The 17,368-nt window shown below is 38.8% G+C and overlaps 2 protein-coding genes across 2 annotated transcripts in view; both read right to left on the bottom strand.

Annotated features, from left to right (window-relative positions):
* Positions 1-395: 395 nt before the first annotated feature.
* Positions 396-16,127, bottom strand: LOC145988710 (uncharacterized). Its single transcript, XM_083123808.1, has 2 exons — positions 16,027-16,127; positions 396-2,527 (listed from the first exon to the last, which is right to left on the bottom strand). The coding sequence occupies exon 2, from the start codon at positions 2,497-2,499 to the stop codon at positions 730-732; it is 1,770 nt and encodes a 589-aa protein (XP_082979934.1). The 5' UTR covers positions 2,500-2,527; positions 16,027-16,127; the 3' UTR covers positions 396-729.
* Positions 7,029-17,368, bottom strand: part of LOC145988709 (uncharacterized) — a 46,934-nt gene continuing 36,594 nt past the window's right edge. Inside the window, exon 3 of the mRNA XM_083123807.1 lies at positions 7,029-8,946. Within this exon, the coding sequence (XP_082979933.1) occupies positions 7,154-8,946 (1,793 nt within the window). The 3' untranslated portion in view covers positions 7,029-7,153. The remainder of the gene's footprint in view (positions 8,947-17,368) is intronic.

Here is a 17,368-nt window from a genome sequence, read left to right on the forward strand (position 1 = left end):
GATACGTGAAATATGTTATTAGTAGTAAATATTATGCTGAGAGCAAACGTTTGTGCCATTATACATATTTCTATCTCATTTATGCTTTATGTTCTTTCAATATGTATTTCTGAATGTTTATCTTTGTACCGATATCAACTTTTTCATCAAACACACATCATTCATCATTGTAAAAGTAGGAAAAAGACATTTTTGTAATTGTATTTTGTAGTGACTAGTTTTTTACTAAGTCTTTTACATTATTTTGTGCAAATATATATAACTATGAAATAAATATTTCATTATAAAATTTTCATTTTTTATTCTGGCTTTAGTTGTATTAGTATACCTTAACTACACATATAAACCTTCTCTCTCACACAAAACAACAAATGTATGAGCTATTGTTGCAAATGACTGAAGCAGAATATGAATGTTCCTTGAAAGATATCGCTTTCCAGTTTACATTACGTTAACATACAGAATTAACAATTAGATCATATTATGAACCCATTCACAACTTACAAGAAAACATTTATACATATTTGCAACATTAGAATCAAAAATATAAAGTTAATTGTCTTTAATGTTCAAACATAATGTTTTGGAATAGGCCCTCTATTATCAATGAAATATTTATCACCTGTGATGAATAGAGTGCCAACACGAAATATTTTAACACGATACAGAAGTATGGCTAACCTCCCTGTCAATTTACATAAAAATATGCACGTTAACCATGTTGATAAATTATGAGTCATCAACAATTTTGCATACAATGCAGTTTGAACTCCAGTGCAAATTATCCGCAAATTGTATGTCGATGTTAATCCCCAGCTTTTGAATACACATTTCACGGTCATTGGGAGTAAACACATCTGTAAAACTTCCCAAGCTTTGTACGTTCATGTTGAGCTTCAGGAATTGCACAATATCCTTAGGATGATAATGAACGAATCCATTGCACACAAAGAAACACTTCAGATCAGGAGGTAGCCTTGTTTCGTTGAGTTTGCTTAGCAGTGACTTGTCGTAGCAAGCGTATATGTGAACCCGTTCAACATGTGGAGATAAAGTCAACATGTTCAGTATGGCGTCGCTCGATACGGTCTCTCCTAGCTGCAAGTCTCTGAGGTGTACCAGTGGGCGTATTGGTTTCAGAATGGTTTTGCTTTTCTCGTCCGTCTTCCAAGTGACGCTCATGAAGATGAGAGCCAGCTTTTGTAGGTTGGGACAACTGTTGGCTATAATTGATACGTCTACATGTACGAGGTCGGACGAAAAGTGCAGGAGCAGTTCCCTTAAACGGTAGCCGCTCTGCTGGGCGTACGTGTACAGGTCGTCGACAGTCTTGTCCAGCGGAGATCTCGACGATAGGAGGAGCCACCGCACGTTTGGCAGCCCCGAGAGGCATGACGGGAACATATATCTCAAGGCCACAGAGAATTTCCTCAGAAGCGGGCATGCCTTCTGTAAGAGATCCACCTGTTGGTCGCTTTCCAGGATCGACTCTGCGCAGGTTACCCTGTACAGACCTGTCGGCGCGTCTTCATTATCTCCGAACGCCGTCCACTGCTGCTCGAGAAGCTCCAACCCAGCGGTCATTTCGCTGCAACGGAAAGTCTGCAGATCGCGAACATGTCGCAGTACCAACGAAGCTCCAACACAAGACACACCTGTGGACATTAGATTTAGTTGCTTCAGTGTTCGGGTGAGCGGACTAGACACGAGCAGTCTTCGGCAAATGCACTTGAACTTCTCATCAGGAACGCAGGCATAACCCTTCTTAAAACAGTAAGTATCGCTGTCACCATGGAAGCAATACCGGTGCCCAAAGCTGTTGGGCTTCGACTTTCGGAACGCCTCCAGTGCAATGTGCATGTCCACGTTGAGGCACCAAGCGACACCGATGTCAGTCACCTTCCCCGATCGAGAAACATCCAAAGACTCCAGTTGGTGACAACTCTCCCCAACAGCAAACAACATATCGTTGCTGCAGACATAAGGCACAATCAAGTGTTTTAGGTTAGACAAGGATCCCATGGCTACTGTCCACGGGACTTCATTGATTGTGCAGCTGACGATATTATCATACCAGTACCATTCCCAAAATCCAAACTCCAGCCTCTCTATCCCCTTGCAGGTTGAGTGTATATACGTAAGGAGTTCATCCCTGTGTTCGCATGAATAAAGGTTAAAACAATGTACCTTCAACTGCTTCAGCTGTTCACTGCCAGAAACTTGCAGAATGTACAGACATACTGGGTAAACATGCTCCATCTCCTTACACAGTCCAACTGCAGCTGCTAGCGAACATACCTCGTCGATGATCTCGGAGGACACTGCGGTCGGAAGCCTCTTCAAAAGCCTACGCTCTCTGTCAATGGTCCTCAGCACATAACCGATATTTTTAGTTCTCTGTGATAATTGCCTTGCCTCAATAAAACTTGAAAACAGCTTGGAGACATACAGTGTCTGGACGATCCGCTTTAATGGCTGTGGTTTTCGAGTGGCAGGCATTCTGCGATTGTGATTGGCGGTAATCAGACTGAAAAGTAAATCAAATTATGTTAAGTTATAAGGGATGAATGTAGGTTCTGTACTTATTTTTTGAAATAATTAAATTGTTAGTTTAGAGTACCCCAATTTGAAACTTTATTAGCGCAGCTATGAAGCATAATGACTCAAGAAGCCATGGTATGAGTTGCAGAACACCATGAATAATTCAAAATCAAGTAGATCGTGTTTCATTGTATTACACAGAAAACCCATGTAATGAACAATAACTTTCCTTACATTCCACAAAGGACCAACTGTCTTCCTAATATGACACACAAATCTGCATTTGTACGAATGCTTGTTTTAGAACAAGAAAAGATCTCATACACTACACTGAGATGTATTTATTCCAATATTGTAAGTTATACTTCTCACATTTAATCCATGACACATGGTAAAATGACAACAGAAATATGTTTTTTACCTTATTTGGCCAATATACCTAACTATACACAAGATTTATATATAAGTCACTTTGTACATGTCAAAGTTTATGACACAAATTTATAATTTCATATCAGAGTACTTTCACACATAAATCAACATAAAATCAATGATTGGATTCTTATTTGAGATATATTCACCTATGTCCTTTACCACAAAAAAATATTTGTAGAAATATTACATGATGTCAGTTGTGAATCGATGTAAGTCCCTTCCTCATATTATTTGTTTAAAGAAAATATATTTCTTTAATATGTCTGTGATGTGCATTATTATGTCAATCACCAAACAGTGTATGTATAATTATCCTATTCACTCTTCAAATCTTGCGTATTTGTTTATATTAAACATCTATATTTCTTCTTCAATATTATGATTTTCATTATAGATTAATATTTGCTTATAAACATCCATTGCAAGCAAGATTAATCCGGATTTCAGTTACATAACACGTCCAGTAGAACAACAATAGCTGTTACTTCCAGATACAGCCAGAGTGTCACGAAAAAAGAAAACTGTTCATACTTTACCAAGTAACAGCAACAAATCAATTCATATGTCTGGTGATTAACTACAATCCATTTTTAATGTATTAATCTGAACTTTACTTCAGTATAAAAGCATATTCCATGCTTACTTCGTCAATAACAAGGAGTTCAGTCCTCGAAACTCCAAATAAAGTCAAGAGCAAAGAGAACAATCCCCCAGCAATAGTACCAGCTCTCTTACTTTTCTTGTATAAGCACCGACTCCAGTCTTGGCATTTTGGTACATTGGCAAAGTCTATTTTGAATGTAATTTTATACATATTTGCTTATAATGCTGAATGATAACAATGAAGAACAAATTTTACTACACTTTACAAACATGAGTTTCAATTTAGATAGCTTAGGACAAAAATACGCTCCAGAATTATTTATCATGACCACGATTTTCCAGATTTTTCCTAATAGTGAGTTTACAACACTTGCAGTCATCCTACACTGAGTTCGGGAATAGATATCAAGTACTGTAAGCACATACGTTTTTGCAAAACATTGTCTGAACTTAAAACATGCAGTTTTTAAATAAAAACGATTGAAATCACCAAAAAAGTATCCCCTACGTAATAATTACAGGTAATATTAGATTGAATAATAATAATCCTAGAGTATAAATTTTAATTTTATCACGTTAGCCATTCAATACTGACAGTATATTAATTGATCATAAACCTTTATCATTTTATATCTCATGAACCATTGCACCAATTTTGGTGAAATTTTAAATTTACGTTTCGAAATATGGCCGACAAAAGGAGATATAAGACTTCGCGTGAAAATAAAAAAAATATTTGCGATATTATATGAATATGTCACATAATTGTGACAAACTAAAGCGTTGTACTAGCCTAGTCTAAAATTTGCAAAAATCGCAGTGTCTTTGTATTTGTTTATTTTATTAATTTTTAGAGTAAAGCAAGTCACCTCCTAGTTGGGTCCCTATGGACCCACACCCCACACAAAGTTTGGTATCCGAGCGCCATTTTACGGTTGTGCCCCACAAGCAGTTTCTTTTTTCTTCACAGCGGAGTTACTCCTTTCGAAACTTCAATGTTTAGTTATCACAAGACGATTTTCACGGAACGTACCCAGTCTGTGTTCCACTTACAGCCGCCACCCCTATTTTTTGTCACTGGACTCGTCCATTCAGCGCATTCGCAATTACGTCGTTGCTACCGACGCAGACTTTACAGTAGAATCACAATAATTCGAAGCTAACAAGACTGAGACTACAACATACTCTGGATATTCAGGATAACCTCGGAAAACGTCGAAAGAAAAGCAATATAACAACAAAAATACAGTAAGTGAAAAAGGGATATACGATACGAGGTGGGGGAAACGTTAGAAGAACACGCGCGTGTTACCATCACGAGCTTACATATTTCTCTACTCACTCGATTCAGGAGGCTGGCTCGAGGTTGCTCCTGTTATACAACTAACCAAACACCCCTCAGTAACTTTCTTGCCTCGTATTATACAGAACATCGTATTATCGAGAGAATACTGTATTTTGATTTGTGTAGTGGCATAGCAGAGAGTATGAAGAAAAAGTTACCTGGAGCAGGTCACATCATCAGCTGGTTCGCACAAAAAAATGATATTGTTTCCATGACGAGATGAATAAAGCAATTGTTGAAACCATGAACACTAACAAGCTAAATAAATCTAGACATTTTGCTCAATTTTTTAATTTGTAGGCACAAGCAATAATGCCGCCATAGTCGAGGTTAACAATACATGTTACAATTTAAAGCAAAATTACATTTCCGATTAATTAATAAAATGTTACAGCGAGGTATGCAAGATTTCAATTTGGGGGAGATTTACCCCCTGGCGTAATATATGCTCTCTAAAGAAAGGTCTTTGAGCTGTAGACCAGACTATCGGTATAATTTGAAATACTTCTATTAGGCCTACCATATATGCATTTACATTGGCCGAGGTTGAGAATGAATGGAACCATAACTCCACCCTGTAAGTGCATTCATGTAATGATGCCTTGAATCTATCATTTTACTTATCAGATAAAAACACTCTAAATAATATATAGAGGAACGTCCCCAAGTGCCTTGCATTTTCTGTTTTATCACTAACTATAAAAAGGAGTTATTACAAAATACAGGGTAGCCATAAACACGTGACGGTTTTTATTTTTTTACTGTTAGGACACCCACCACGCGTCGCTGTAATACTACACGCCACTACGGTCACTGTCCTCTGAAGTTCAGTTGAGATGAAGCGCTGGTCTGTACAATACCGCATTTCGGCGGTAGAGGAGTTTATAAAGACGGAGTCCATCACGGTTACACAACGCAACTTTCGACGCAAGTTTGGTCGACGTCATGTACTAGTCGCAATACTCTGTTGCTATGGGTATCAAAATGGCGTCAAGACGGAACTGTGAAGGACAGCAAACCTGCAGGACGTCCTCGTTCCGTACGTACACTTGGAAAACGCGAGTAGTGTACGGGACGCGATCGTGCGTAGTCCTCAACGGTCAGCTCGGCGGCAAGCTATCGGACTTGGGTTGGCGAATACCAGCGTTCGCCGAATCCTGCACAAAGATATTGACTACCATCCTTGCAAGATCCAAGTTGTCCATGAGCTTATTGAACAGAACAAGACGAAGCAACTTCAATTTTGCAACGAGTTCTTGGAGCTTTTGCATGTTGAACATGACATTCAGTGTGTTAATCTGCATGGTTGACACTTAAAATATATTATTTTCAAGAAATAGTGATACACACTAATTCTCCATGAAAAGAAGAATGTATCTGTGTGAAAAATAGATTTTTACACTTTCCCCTGAAGTGCTATTTTATTTTCAAAACCGTCAAGTGTTTATGGCTCACCCTGTATATACGTGGTGACTACAGGTTGCCTGAGAAGTAACTCCCTACCTTCAAACATGTATCTCCCCTAAAATACTCAAAGTAGCATCTCATATTATTTTTCCGCGTGTAGTTTATTGTTTGCCAATAGTTCTCTTTAAGTTACAACTCAGTGTAAGGCTCAGGTGTTTTCCACACATTTTCTTAAACCGACAAAGTCTTTGGGAATATTTGCATGAACTGCAATTTATACTCCCAAGGTTGTTTTTGGCATTTTGCCAACGTTGTTAGACATTTGCTTCATTAACACTTTCCAGAACGCAGGACTGGCAATTGGGGGATACACAGAATGTCCTGCACGAAGTCCAGACTTGACCCATGCAATTTCTTTCCTAGTGGTGGGCCAATAAAGAAGTGCATCCGAGCAAACCTAAGACACTTCATGAACTTGAAAATCATACTCGATGCTCCTGCCGAGTTTTTATGGAGGACCGTAAGAAATGTAGTACCAGTCCGTTTAAGAAAATCTGTGCAAAATACTGCAGCGCAAGAGTTTGGGGGAACTGATGCCAAACAATGAAAATAGTAGGACGTTACTTCGCACTCACTCTCTATATACAGGTAATAATAACGACACCGTAATGCCAAGACAGTAGCATCAAAACCAAAATTCAAATTCCAACATTTTATTCCATATTACTGCAACAGGCATAGACCTTGAAAATTACATCGAAATAAAAAATATAAATTTGGAAACATTGCACTAACGGAGACAAGCTAGGAGGAGGATATCTCTCAGTCATGATAACCCACTTCTGCGAAACATTCCCGGCTGAACCAGTGGTTGAATCTTGCCAGCTGAAGATCTAGATTCTTCCCAAGTCCAAAGGATTCAATCCATTGCCTCTCATTACTAACATTAATGACGCCGTCTATGTTTCCAATGGTGCGTAAGTACTCATTATGCGCTACAAAGTTCCTGGCCTCGTCTGCATTATTCAGGATGACCCCCAGATACAGGTAGAAACACTCGATGCGCTTAGGGAGGTTGTGAGAGACGAGATCTGACAAGAAATTTGGTCCGGCGTCCACGCAGGAGTAGAGGTGGAATCTGGATAAGTTTGGCGCCAATCCCAGAAGGTTTACGACAGCCCTTTCCGTGGCTTGCTGGCCCAGTCTTACGCAACGTAGTTTCCTGAGAGGTTTCTGAGATGTCCGCCTCCTGTCCTGATCCCAGAGGATGTGCGAAAATTCCATGATCATTGATCTCAGATTGGGACAGTACTTGACGATGAGGGCCAGGTTGAGTTGGAAGTTCTGGTCGTGAGAGTGGAGGACTAGATCTGCGAAGTTCTTCCCGCAATCCTTCAGAAACGCCTTGTCGCTGGCTACCCAGAGTGATTCCACAGGGATGAAGGTGAAGTAGAGGAACGTTACTGGGGGAACCGTGCGGAAGGCTCCTGGGGTGATTCTCGGGAATTCCCCCTTCATCTTCTTCAGTCGTGGACAAGTTGAGGCGAACAGCTTGAGTGCTTCGTCCGACAAGTGTCTGCAGTATATGGACGATAAGTTCAGCCGAGGATGAGGAAGGTCGCTGTTGCTTTTCCTGCGATAACTCCACTCGGATCTCAGAAGCTCCAAAGGTTTTTCGATCCCGTCACTCGTATCCAAGAACTCAAGGAATTTTATAGACCTGAAAATGCACAGCATGCCTTCATTTGTGATAGCGGTGCATTTTATGTTCAACACTCGTAAGGTGTTACACACCGGATTCCTCTGGCCTTCATAACACCTGCTGCTGTCCACTGGTAGTAACTGAATACTAGACGGATGCAGGATAGCAATCTCTGAGAGACTCTGTTCGATTCTCTGCTTCTTACCCGGCCCTTCATCGTCCGAGTCCAAAATGACCTTGTAAGAGTAGATGAACGGTCTTTGGACAAGATCCGTCAAGCCATCATCAGTAACCTTGTCCGATTCCGAGATGTCAAGCATCTGAAGCTGGTCGCAGCACAACCCTATTATCTTCAAGATCTCATTGCTGGCTATGTACTTGAGTCCCAGCTTCCGCAGTCGCGACAGACGGAGAGCCAATGATCGGAAGAGAGACGGGTCAGGTGGTATGACGCTCCCTCCACTGGAAGACCACTTACTGCCGACCAGCTCCAGCAACATAACTCCTGAGCCATGCTTGCTAAGTACTTTCAACAACTCGTCCTGGTGCGTGGCGCTGTAATAGTTAAACAACCTCAGACGTAGGAAACGCACGTCGTTCGTCAAGAGGACCTCCAGAACGTACAGCGATGTAGGGTATGTCCGGTCGTAGAACCTGTCCGTGTCCGTAGCGTTCAGCAACCGCTGGAAGATCCGTTCTATCAGCTCGCAGCGGACGGATGCTGGAAGTTGAATAAGATGCTTCCGGTGAGCTTTAGTCTGGTTTGGAAGGTTCGTCACTGACGAATATATTTTGGCTTGCCTCTGTAGAGAGCGGCAGACTGAATAGATGTCCTTCTCGACTTGACTCAATGCCAATAACAGAAGAGAAGGTGGCTCCTTATTGGGCGACATGGCTAACTGTACCAGTATTTCTATGAATGATAAATTCACATGTACTTGTAGCTCTAATAACCGGTTCACAATGAGTTTCCTCAAACTGCAAGACCATCTAATTATATCCACGTAAACAGTTCAAGTTGTTAGACCTTACATGAGTATCTAATTCAAAGTAATACCTAAACACTCTATAACGCTTATCATACTAAAATTTTGCTTTTTCGGGCTTCAAGATAAATTAAATTATTTCAAAGAAAATTACTTTCGTAGTCAATAAATAAGTATATATCAGACAACTGGTGTAACTACAAAAAAATATGTGTTATGTGTTGTTTCCATTGGTAGTCAATATCCACAATATAGCAAAACAGTTTGCTAATGATTAGAATAATGATCATTGTAAGTGAAAATATTTCTCTCATTGGGCATTTTTGGCCATAAAAAGTGTGTGAGGAGGAGGAAAACGTGTAAGAAATAATATTTTTAAGAGTGATCTCAATTTAATATGTATGTTTTTATATATGTATCTGTAGAAGGTCCGAACTAAACAGACTGGGTTACGTCTGTTCCATGTCCCTTCTACGTCTCGCTACTGCTGCGAAATCAATAGAGAAGTACCAAAAATTTAAAAATTACTTTAAAAATATAATATACCGTGGCGCCATTATCAATAATTGTGGCGTGGAAATGTAATCGATAGAACATCAATATTGACCTTATTGCAATTTTACTCATGGATCTCAGTTCCTCAGTAATAAATGTGGTTACGTATAGATGGACATTCTTTTTAGTCAAACTTGAATATTGTAGAACTGTACATAAACGTGTAATTTTACCCTGATAGTTTATTATTCAAAGTGCACGTAATGTTCAACTGTCTATAATATATTAAAATATTCTATTCATATATTCTCTTTCATAAGTATCACTTTTTTAAAATGTCAATTTTAAGTTTCTATCTTACAATCTTAGGAAGTGAATCCTATATGTGTTTGTAACCAGATCGATCATGTTACGTATGAATACCATTTTTTATGTTCGTTTTGTAGGAAAACACATTTTTTAATTTGTCATAATATCAAAGCAAGTCTATGAAACAAATTGAATGCTTTTACAATGTAGGGGAGACCGGGGCACATTGTCACAATTTTCACATTTTATTTTTTTGTGGCTCTCACGTAAGGCCGAATATTATATTTTTTTACATGCAAATACTTAGTTATCTTGTGCACAACATATGTTCCTTTGTACAATGTAACTCATCCTGAACTGGACTTATTAACTCTTCTTCATGATAAATACAGTTGTGACAATGTACCCCATATACGGGGTAAGTTGTCACAATATCTGGGGCAAGTTGTCACATGCTATTCTAGTGGCAGTTTCATTAAATAGGTATATATTAACGTATGGTGAAAAAAATTTGCACAAAAAGAAGACGCTGTGGTCAAGGGCAAAACACACACACATGTATTTCGTGTGCCTTCTGGTGGTATCTGAACATCAATGAACAAACACATTCATACCGAGTCTGCTGGCCTTGCGACAATTTTGGGGCACTTTCTGCATAGATGGAGCAAATGTTGATGGATCAACATCGCGCAAGCATCTGCGGATCCGTTGGATGAGGGTTGCAACGGTTCGTGATTGATAATTATTGGCATACACCATCCGCTTTAAATTTGCCCAGAAATCTTCAATGGGCCGCAGTTGGGGAACATTAGGGGGATTCTGTTCTTTGGATATGTAAGGGATACCTAAGTGCTCCATGGCCGCAAGACTTTGTGCAGCGAAATGGCAGCTGGCTAAATCTGGCCAAAAAACAACATTGTCCCCACGATGGTATTCATTGATAAACTGCTTCACTTTAGGCAAACAGAACTTTACATACCGGTCGGTGCTGAGTGCAAGGCCAGCCTTGAAAAACTGAGGTTTCTACAGTCCTTTCTCACTCATGGCAAGCCATAGCAACACCTTCTGTGGGAATTTGGTTTTGGCAGCAAAACGCACTGGATCGGGCAAGGCAGCAGTTCCAGGATCATAGTAGGTTTTCGGCTGCCACTCATTGCCATCTAGGGTGAAATAAGTCTCATCGTCCATGATACAAATCACGTCATTTGTTGCAGTGAACGTTTTTGTCACAAGGGTTCGTAAACACTGTTTCTGGACAACAACTTGTTGCTCCGTCACTTTTGGCATAGTTTTTCGTTTATATCTCCGTATCCCCATCTTCTGTAATGCTTTCTTCACTGTGTTTTTATCACACTGAAACCTCCTACCAAGCTCACGGTAGGATTTTGCCACCTTACCTGCAGTAACACGTCGCAGTTGTTGCAACACTCTGGGTTCATTTAACTTCGACTTCCGTCCACTGCCCGGCTTTCTTTCTACATTGATTCCCTTCTCCAATTATGGCACAATATTATAAACCATACGACGGGAAAATCCTACACGTTGAAAATGTTTCACAAGCTAGGACTTTCGAACATCACGATTCTCTGTCCAATATTGCACGATCATTTTCCGACGGTCGTCTTCTTTCAGCTCCATACTGACTTGTTTTAACACCAACCTTCTCTTGCTCTTCACACTACATAACTGGTAGACGTACAATCCAACACAGCTCAAATGGTGTGTCAGTGTTCAAAAATGGCCGTTCTGCAGGGTTGCAAACTTTGTGCAAATTTTTTTCACCATACGTTATTAATGCAACTCATAGAAAAAGACTGGAAATGTTACTAGCACTAAATATTTAGCATGTAAAAGAGACTTAAAAGCTAATTAAATTAAAAGGTAAATTATGCTAGTTAAGCAGGAAATAAAGTAGGTGGACCTGTATATTTTCTTCATCCCAAAAGATACATACGAGATTGTTACATCAATCTTTATAGGTAAACCAGAACTTTCATGAAAACAACACTAGCTTACAGAGTAGCTAATGAATCAAAACTAAAAACTTAAAGATTACAGAAAACTGTTTCAGTAAGAAAATTTGCAAGAGATAGGGCCTACACTTCCAACACACGAAATTTGCCAATGGCATTCAACTTTCTTGTGATTTTAGAGTTAATAAATTGCAAGAGAATTCCTATTATAGATCTATGTATAGCTACAAAGGGAGTAAATATTATTACAAAGTTTAGTTTAGTCTTATCAGTTGGCACCTCAGATTGTTTTCAAAATGTTTATCCTTTTGCTTCTATTAAGTTACCAGTCCTAGACGTCATCGTCAGAATCACAGTTAATACACACATAAAACAAGTTCTTCGTCCCGCACTTTTCGTGGGCCCATCCCTTACATCGAATGCACTGAATCCACTGCTCACTGCCTGTACTTCTCCTGTATGGATCCCCACAAACTAAACACAGCGTGTCGTCCTCTGAGGAAGAATTGTAATCATCTTTGGACCTTCGTCGACATTGTTTCTTAGATGGAGTTTTTTTTTTTTTTTTTTTTTTTTTTTTTTTTTTTTTTTTCAAGATTCAGTATTTTCTTTTCAGGAGTTTTGCCTTTGGTCTTGTTTCTTCTGGAATTCGCAATTCGGTTTCTCTCTGGAGTATCGGTGAGAATGCATGACTTGCAATTTCTTCTGCTGTTGTTGGTTTTCCTTGGCAATGCCTTCGGGAATGGTCTGATATGCTCGAGAGTGAGTTCGGTCGCTGCTTCAGACGACGTTGATGCTACCATTTGGGTAGGTGGGGGCCGATGTTCTTCCTGTTGATGCTCTTACTTCAGGCGGTGGTGATCTCTCCGTTTCAGCATCCGCTTGTGATGTGCCTAAACTAAAATTTGATGTACTTCCTTCCTGCTCTTGCGACTGTGAACTCGTGCAGCATCGGTCAGTAACATAACCTGGCATGAAATCTTCTTCAGTGAATATTTCCGAATTTAATGGAAATATGGCGGTAACACGAAAACGAGCCGTAATATTTCGGGGAGTGGCAGCCATTGGAAAAGCTGTGGCAACAATGTCGGCAATGTTGTGGATTGTGATCGTTTTTCCAGAATTAGTTTTCAACCAATTCTCGCATGCAGAGTTGATGAATTTCTTGAGAGGTCCAAACACTGACCTATCTAGTGGTTTTAATTTGTGCGAACAGTGGGGTGGGAATGAGAGAACCACAACACCGTTTTCTCTGGCGTATTTCAAACCTGCAATTGACAGGTGAGACCCGTGGTTGTCTACAAGCAGTAGCACTAGAGACTCCTTACAGCATTTAACGTTGGCAACAAAATGCTTCAAAAACTCAACAAAATTTTCTTCCTTCATCCATCCGGAGGGGTTTGCACACCCAGCGCTGCCCGGTGGTCCTTCCCTGATAAAATGTTCTTTGTAGTGAACCCTGGGAAAAACGAAAAATGGTGGCACCGTGTTTCCCGTTGCGGACACAGCAACTGCTAGAGTCACTAAACTTCCCCTTTCAGCTGACGTAATGGATCCTATCTGGTTTGGTTAGGATGTTGCACTGTTGAGATTCCCGTTTCATCCATATTATAGATATCTGAGGGACGAAACTTGTGGCGTTCCATTATAAGCTTTAAATTTTTGAAGAATGCTTCGACGTTTGTTTTGTTGAAGCTGGTTGCTCGCGCAAGGCTGGTTGCTTGGGGAGTTCTTATAGCAAGGTCATCATGTCTTTTCAGAAATCCCGAAAACCAGTCTGGGCCAGCAGTGCCCTTCACGTTCCACGACTCCGGACACTTCTTTCCGAGGGCTTTTGCATAGTTGTAAGCCAAATCGCGAACCTCTTTCGTCGTGAGTCCAAAGTATATGTCCGAAGCTTGTTTTAGGTATGATACTAGTAAGTCTTCCTCATGTTCCGCAAATACTCTGTTACATGTTGAGTAACCCAATGTGAATGAGCATTGCCCGGATTGTAGTTCACTATCTGTAACACGTGCACAAAATCTCGCCATTGTTCTGTAGTGGACATGGAATTCTTTGGCAGCTTTACGTATTGATACGGGGTTGTCGTTTCTTTTCAAGGCTCTTGCTGCAGCCAGTAGGTCTCCCATGGGCGGGGCATTCCTCTCAGTCTTTCTCTTGTATGTTCTCACCATCTGCGAAGCAAGAGAACCACTTATTGAAAGAGGAATACACACTTGTATCATGACTAACACACAGTGGGGCACATTGTCACAGTGACAACATGCCCCGTCTTATTTGTGACAACTTGCCCCACGCGTCGTAGTTCCTCTTTTTTAAAAATATCTGTACCAAGCAATAAGATTAAGCGCATTCAGAGTACCACATTATGAAGCTCTATTTCTAACCTACATAACACACACGAAAATACTTACCGCTCACGCTTTCACGAACACACAGTAGGAAAATTCCAGGACTCAAAAAATTTACACTGAAGCACTGAAAACAGACAAAGCTCAACTGACTCAGCCACGTGTTTCCCGCACACCTCTAAATGAGTACAGTTGGGAGTGACATCTAGTGGGTAAAAGAGAAAGCAGCACCAGCTCGCTGACTTTTAGGCTTTTCTCAGAATTTCTACTGTGACAACGTGCCCCTTGTGACAATGTGCCCCGGTCTCCCCTATTGTGAATTCACAGCAAAAAAAATATTAAACACGAAAGCTGCTTGTTTTGAGTTGTTTAAGGCAGATGCACTATCGGTGTGGTGTTCAAGTGAAGCATCTGCTCAGTCTCTCCCTAATAAATAACGTATTCTGAAACACGTTCAACTTTCCTCTTTCTTTATGTTATTCTTTGAATGGCCATGACGTCTGATGTCACAGCCTATGGTAATGTTGATATCCTTATGCTTTGAAAAGCTACTAAAGAAAAATTAAATTGCGTTGTGGGTGCCGATCAGCGTGGTTGAATATGAGAGGAGAGTTGGACAGAAATCTTGAATATCACTTCCAATTCAAATCATTCAAGATACGTATTGTACTGCGTTTTTCTTTTCGAGGTTCATTTCCTCAGTTCATTTAACACTAAATAATAAAATGACTTATAAACAGCGGGGGAAAAAATAGCTTAATCCAATATCTGGTACGTTTTTGGTAGTCAGAATCTAAGAATCTTGATAAAATGCAAGATCAGTTTCCTACGTTGTTTGATATTTATTCAGGTAATTATTACATTTGGCTGTGCAAGCAAAATTAAAACTTGCCTGCAACACACATGTTCCTTAATCGTAACCAATTGATAGTTGTGAAGTTTTGAAAAAGTAGGAAAAAAAAAACATTTTATTCATAAAATCAGATGTGAGTTTGTACATAGATCCGGCTATTCTATAAAATGACACAAAGTTGTCATATAACTTCTTTCACATTATATCCTTATCGTACAACGATAGTATGTCCACTGTCCAATCCGATAAGATATTTTTCTTTGAGAGCTTGCGGGGGAGGTAGATGGTAACTCAAAATGAAGCAGAATAAAAAAAAAGTCGATAAAGTTCACAAGAAATGTGAGTTATGGATGTTTCCACTTTAATCGTCAGCTTTGTGAGCAGAGTGCAATCATCTTTATATTTTTCAATTTTGAAATCGCACCAAAGATGTTGTGTCATGTGGTTTGGTTCTTCTTTTAATGAACTTTATTAAATGTAACAGTGATTACGCTGTCGCTGTAAGATTATCCCGTATCAGGGGTTGTAGTGTCATACCTTATATTTAAACCTTTTTACCCATGTTGGATATTTTAACTTTCCTGTGTATACAATATTGCCATTTGATTAACAAAAGCTCTCAGAAATTGTATGACATTTTCGGCTAAAATATAATTTTCAAAATTTAGGGGAGAGTGGAGACAAGAAATAAATTTTTCAAAAAACAGATGGGTGCTTGTAATAGAAAATCTTTCATTCAATTATTACTTGCTTTCTTACAGTAACAATTTCAGTTTAGATGTTTAGATCCGAGAAAATACTAATGTAATTTAATTTCAGCAATTAAAATTTGTTCGTTTGTTTGAATTGTTGTTTTAAGTCCACTTTATACACAGATGGGCTAATCGGCACTGGACCTACAGTTTAAAGTGGAATCTGAACTACTGTGCAATTTGCCTCCACCAGCCTTCGAACCCGGAACCAGCAACTAAAGTGTAAAATATAATTAATATTACAACAATAGATAGTACTTAGATTTCTTACCTTTATTTAGCTTAACAAAACCTAACACATGCACTATATATTTTGCCCTTCTAAAAAAAGCAAACAAAAATATGCACTTATTTGTCCGCAAAGCATGTACAACTTTAAAATTTGTGAGAATGACATAAGCTCATAAGAACGTTACCCACACCCTGAATAAACAATGTGTTATGCCCATTCATTGTTTTAATTTTTAATTGTTGTATTCTTCACAAAAAATCTTCTATATACATCTTAATTGAGAGGTGCACAAATCAGGTCAAATTGTATTGTGATATCGGATATTTTTATGACGATTTCAATCATTTGCATAAAAAGTAATATATCTATCATCCAGATCATTCGACTATCGGATGTATGCGTCCCTTCGATAAAATTCGATATTGTTTTATTGCAAGCTTGTTTAAACTCATAAAAATAATTATTCATTAAATACACCATTAATACCACTGTAGATGGTACAATGTAACTTTTGAAAACTATAAATTGTAAATAGAAATTATAAATATATCCCCTTTGTTGTAATACATTTGCGAAGAAACGAAGTGTTAGCAAAATGAAAAATTATTACTTCAGCATATCAACTTCAGCAAATGTAGCCTATCTTCCTCAATATTTTGTTCCTGTCAGACTTGGGGTATGTTTATATAATAGCATATGCAAACTCCTTGGCCTATTTCATTCGAATGCAACACTGTAGCCTTTCCTACAGGTAACCTGCTATTATAAAATATTATGTTCAAATGCTCCTAAAGAACGCATTATGATACACAATTTACAAAACTGAGTCTAGTCAAAGTTCTAAAAATGCAAACACGTTGGAAGTATGTTAACTGTGTATATACAAATATAACGCAGGGTTCCATCGTGAACCACTAAAATAATTTGGCGCACTAGAGCCAGGGTTGGCATTTTACCCGGTTTTTTTTTCGAGAAAAACAACAACCCGGGTGTGTTTTTTCGGGTATTTTAAAGATAAAACAAAATAAAAACCGGGCAAAACTGGGTTTTATTGGATTTTTCAGGTTATGCTAAAAAATATATATTTTAAAAATGAAATACATTTTTCCTTAGTAAGTAGTGTAAATTAGTGGTTTCAAAATAATACTTAGTAGGTATCGTCTTTTAGCCTCTTTTTTATCAATTGAATATCAGTTTTTGACATATTTTGACAATTTTTTGTCGATGTTTTAGCGTTTAGCGATGTTTTAGTAAAATTTCCCTTTTTTCCCACTCATACTTGGTAGGTATGCATTTGTATCCTCTTTTTTTATCAATTGAATATCAGTTTTTGACATATTTTGACAATTTTTTGTCGATGTTTTAGCGTTTAGCGATGTTT

This window comes from Lepisma saccharinum, chromosome 6, assembly GCF_977018435.1.
Source record: "Lepisma saccharinum chromosome 6, izLepSacc3.1, whole genome shotgun sequence".
Lineage (NCBI taxonomy): Eukaryota > Metazoa > Arthropoda > Insecta > Zygentoma > Lepismatidae > Lepisma > Lepisma saccharinum.

Excerpts from the sequence above, each read along its gene's own strand:
- LOC145988710 (XM_083123808.1), bottom strand. The coding sequence starts at position 2,499 with ATGCCTGCCACTCGAAAACCACAGCCATTAAAGCGGATCGTCCAGACA.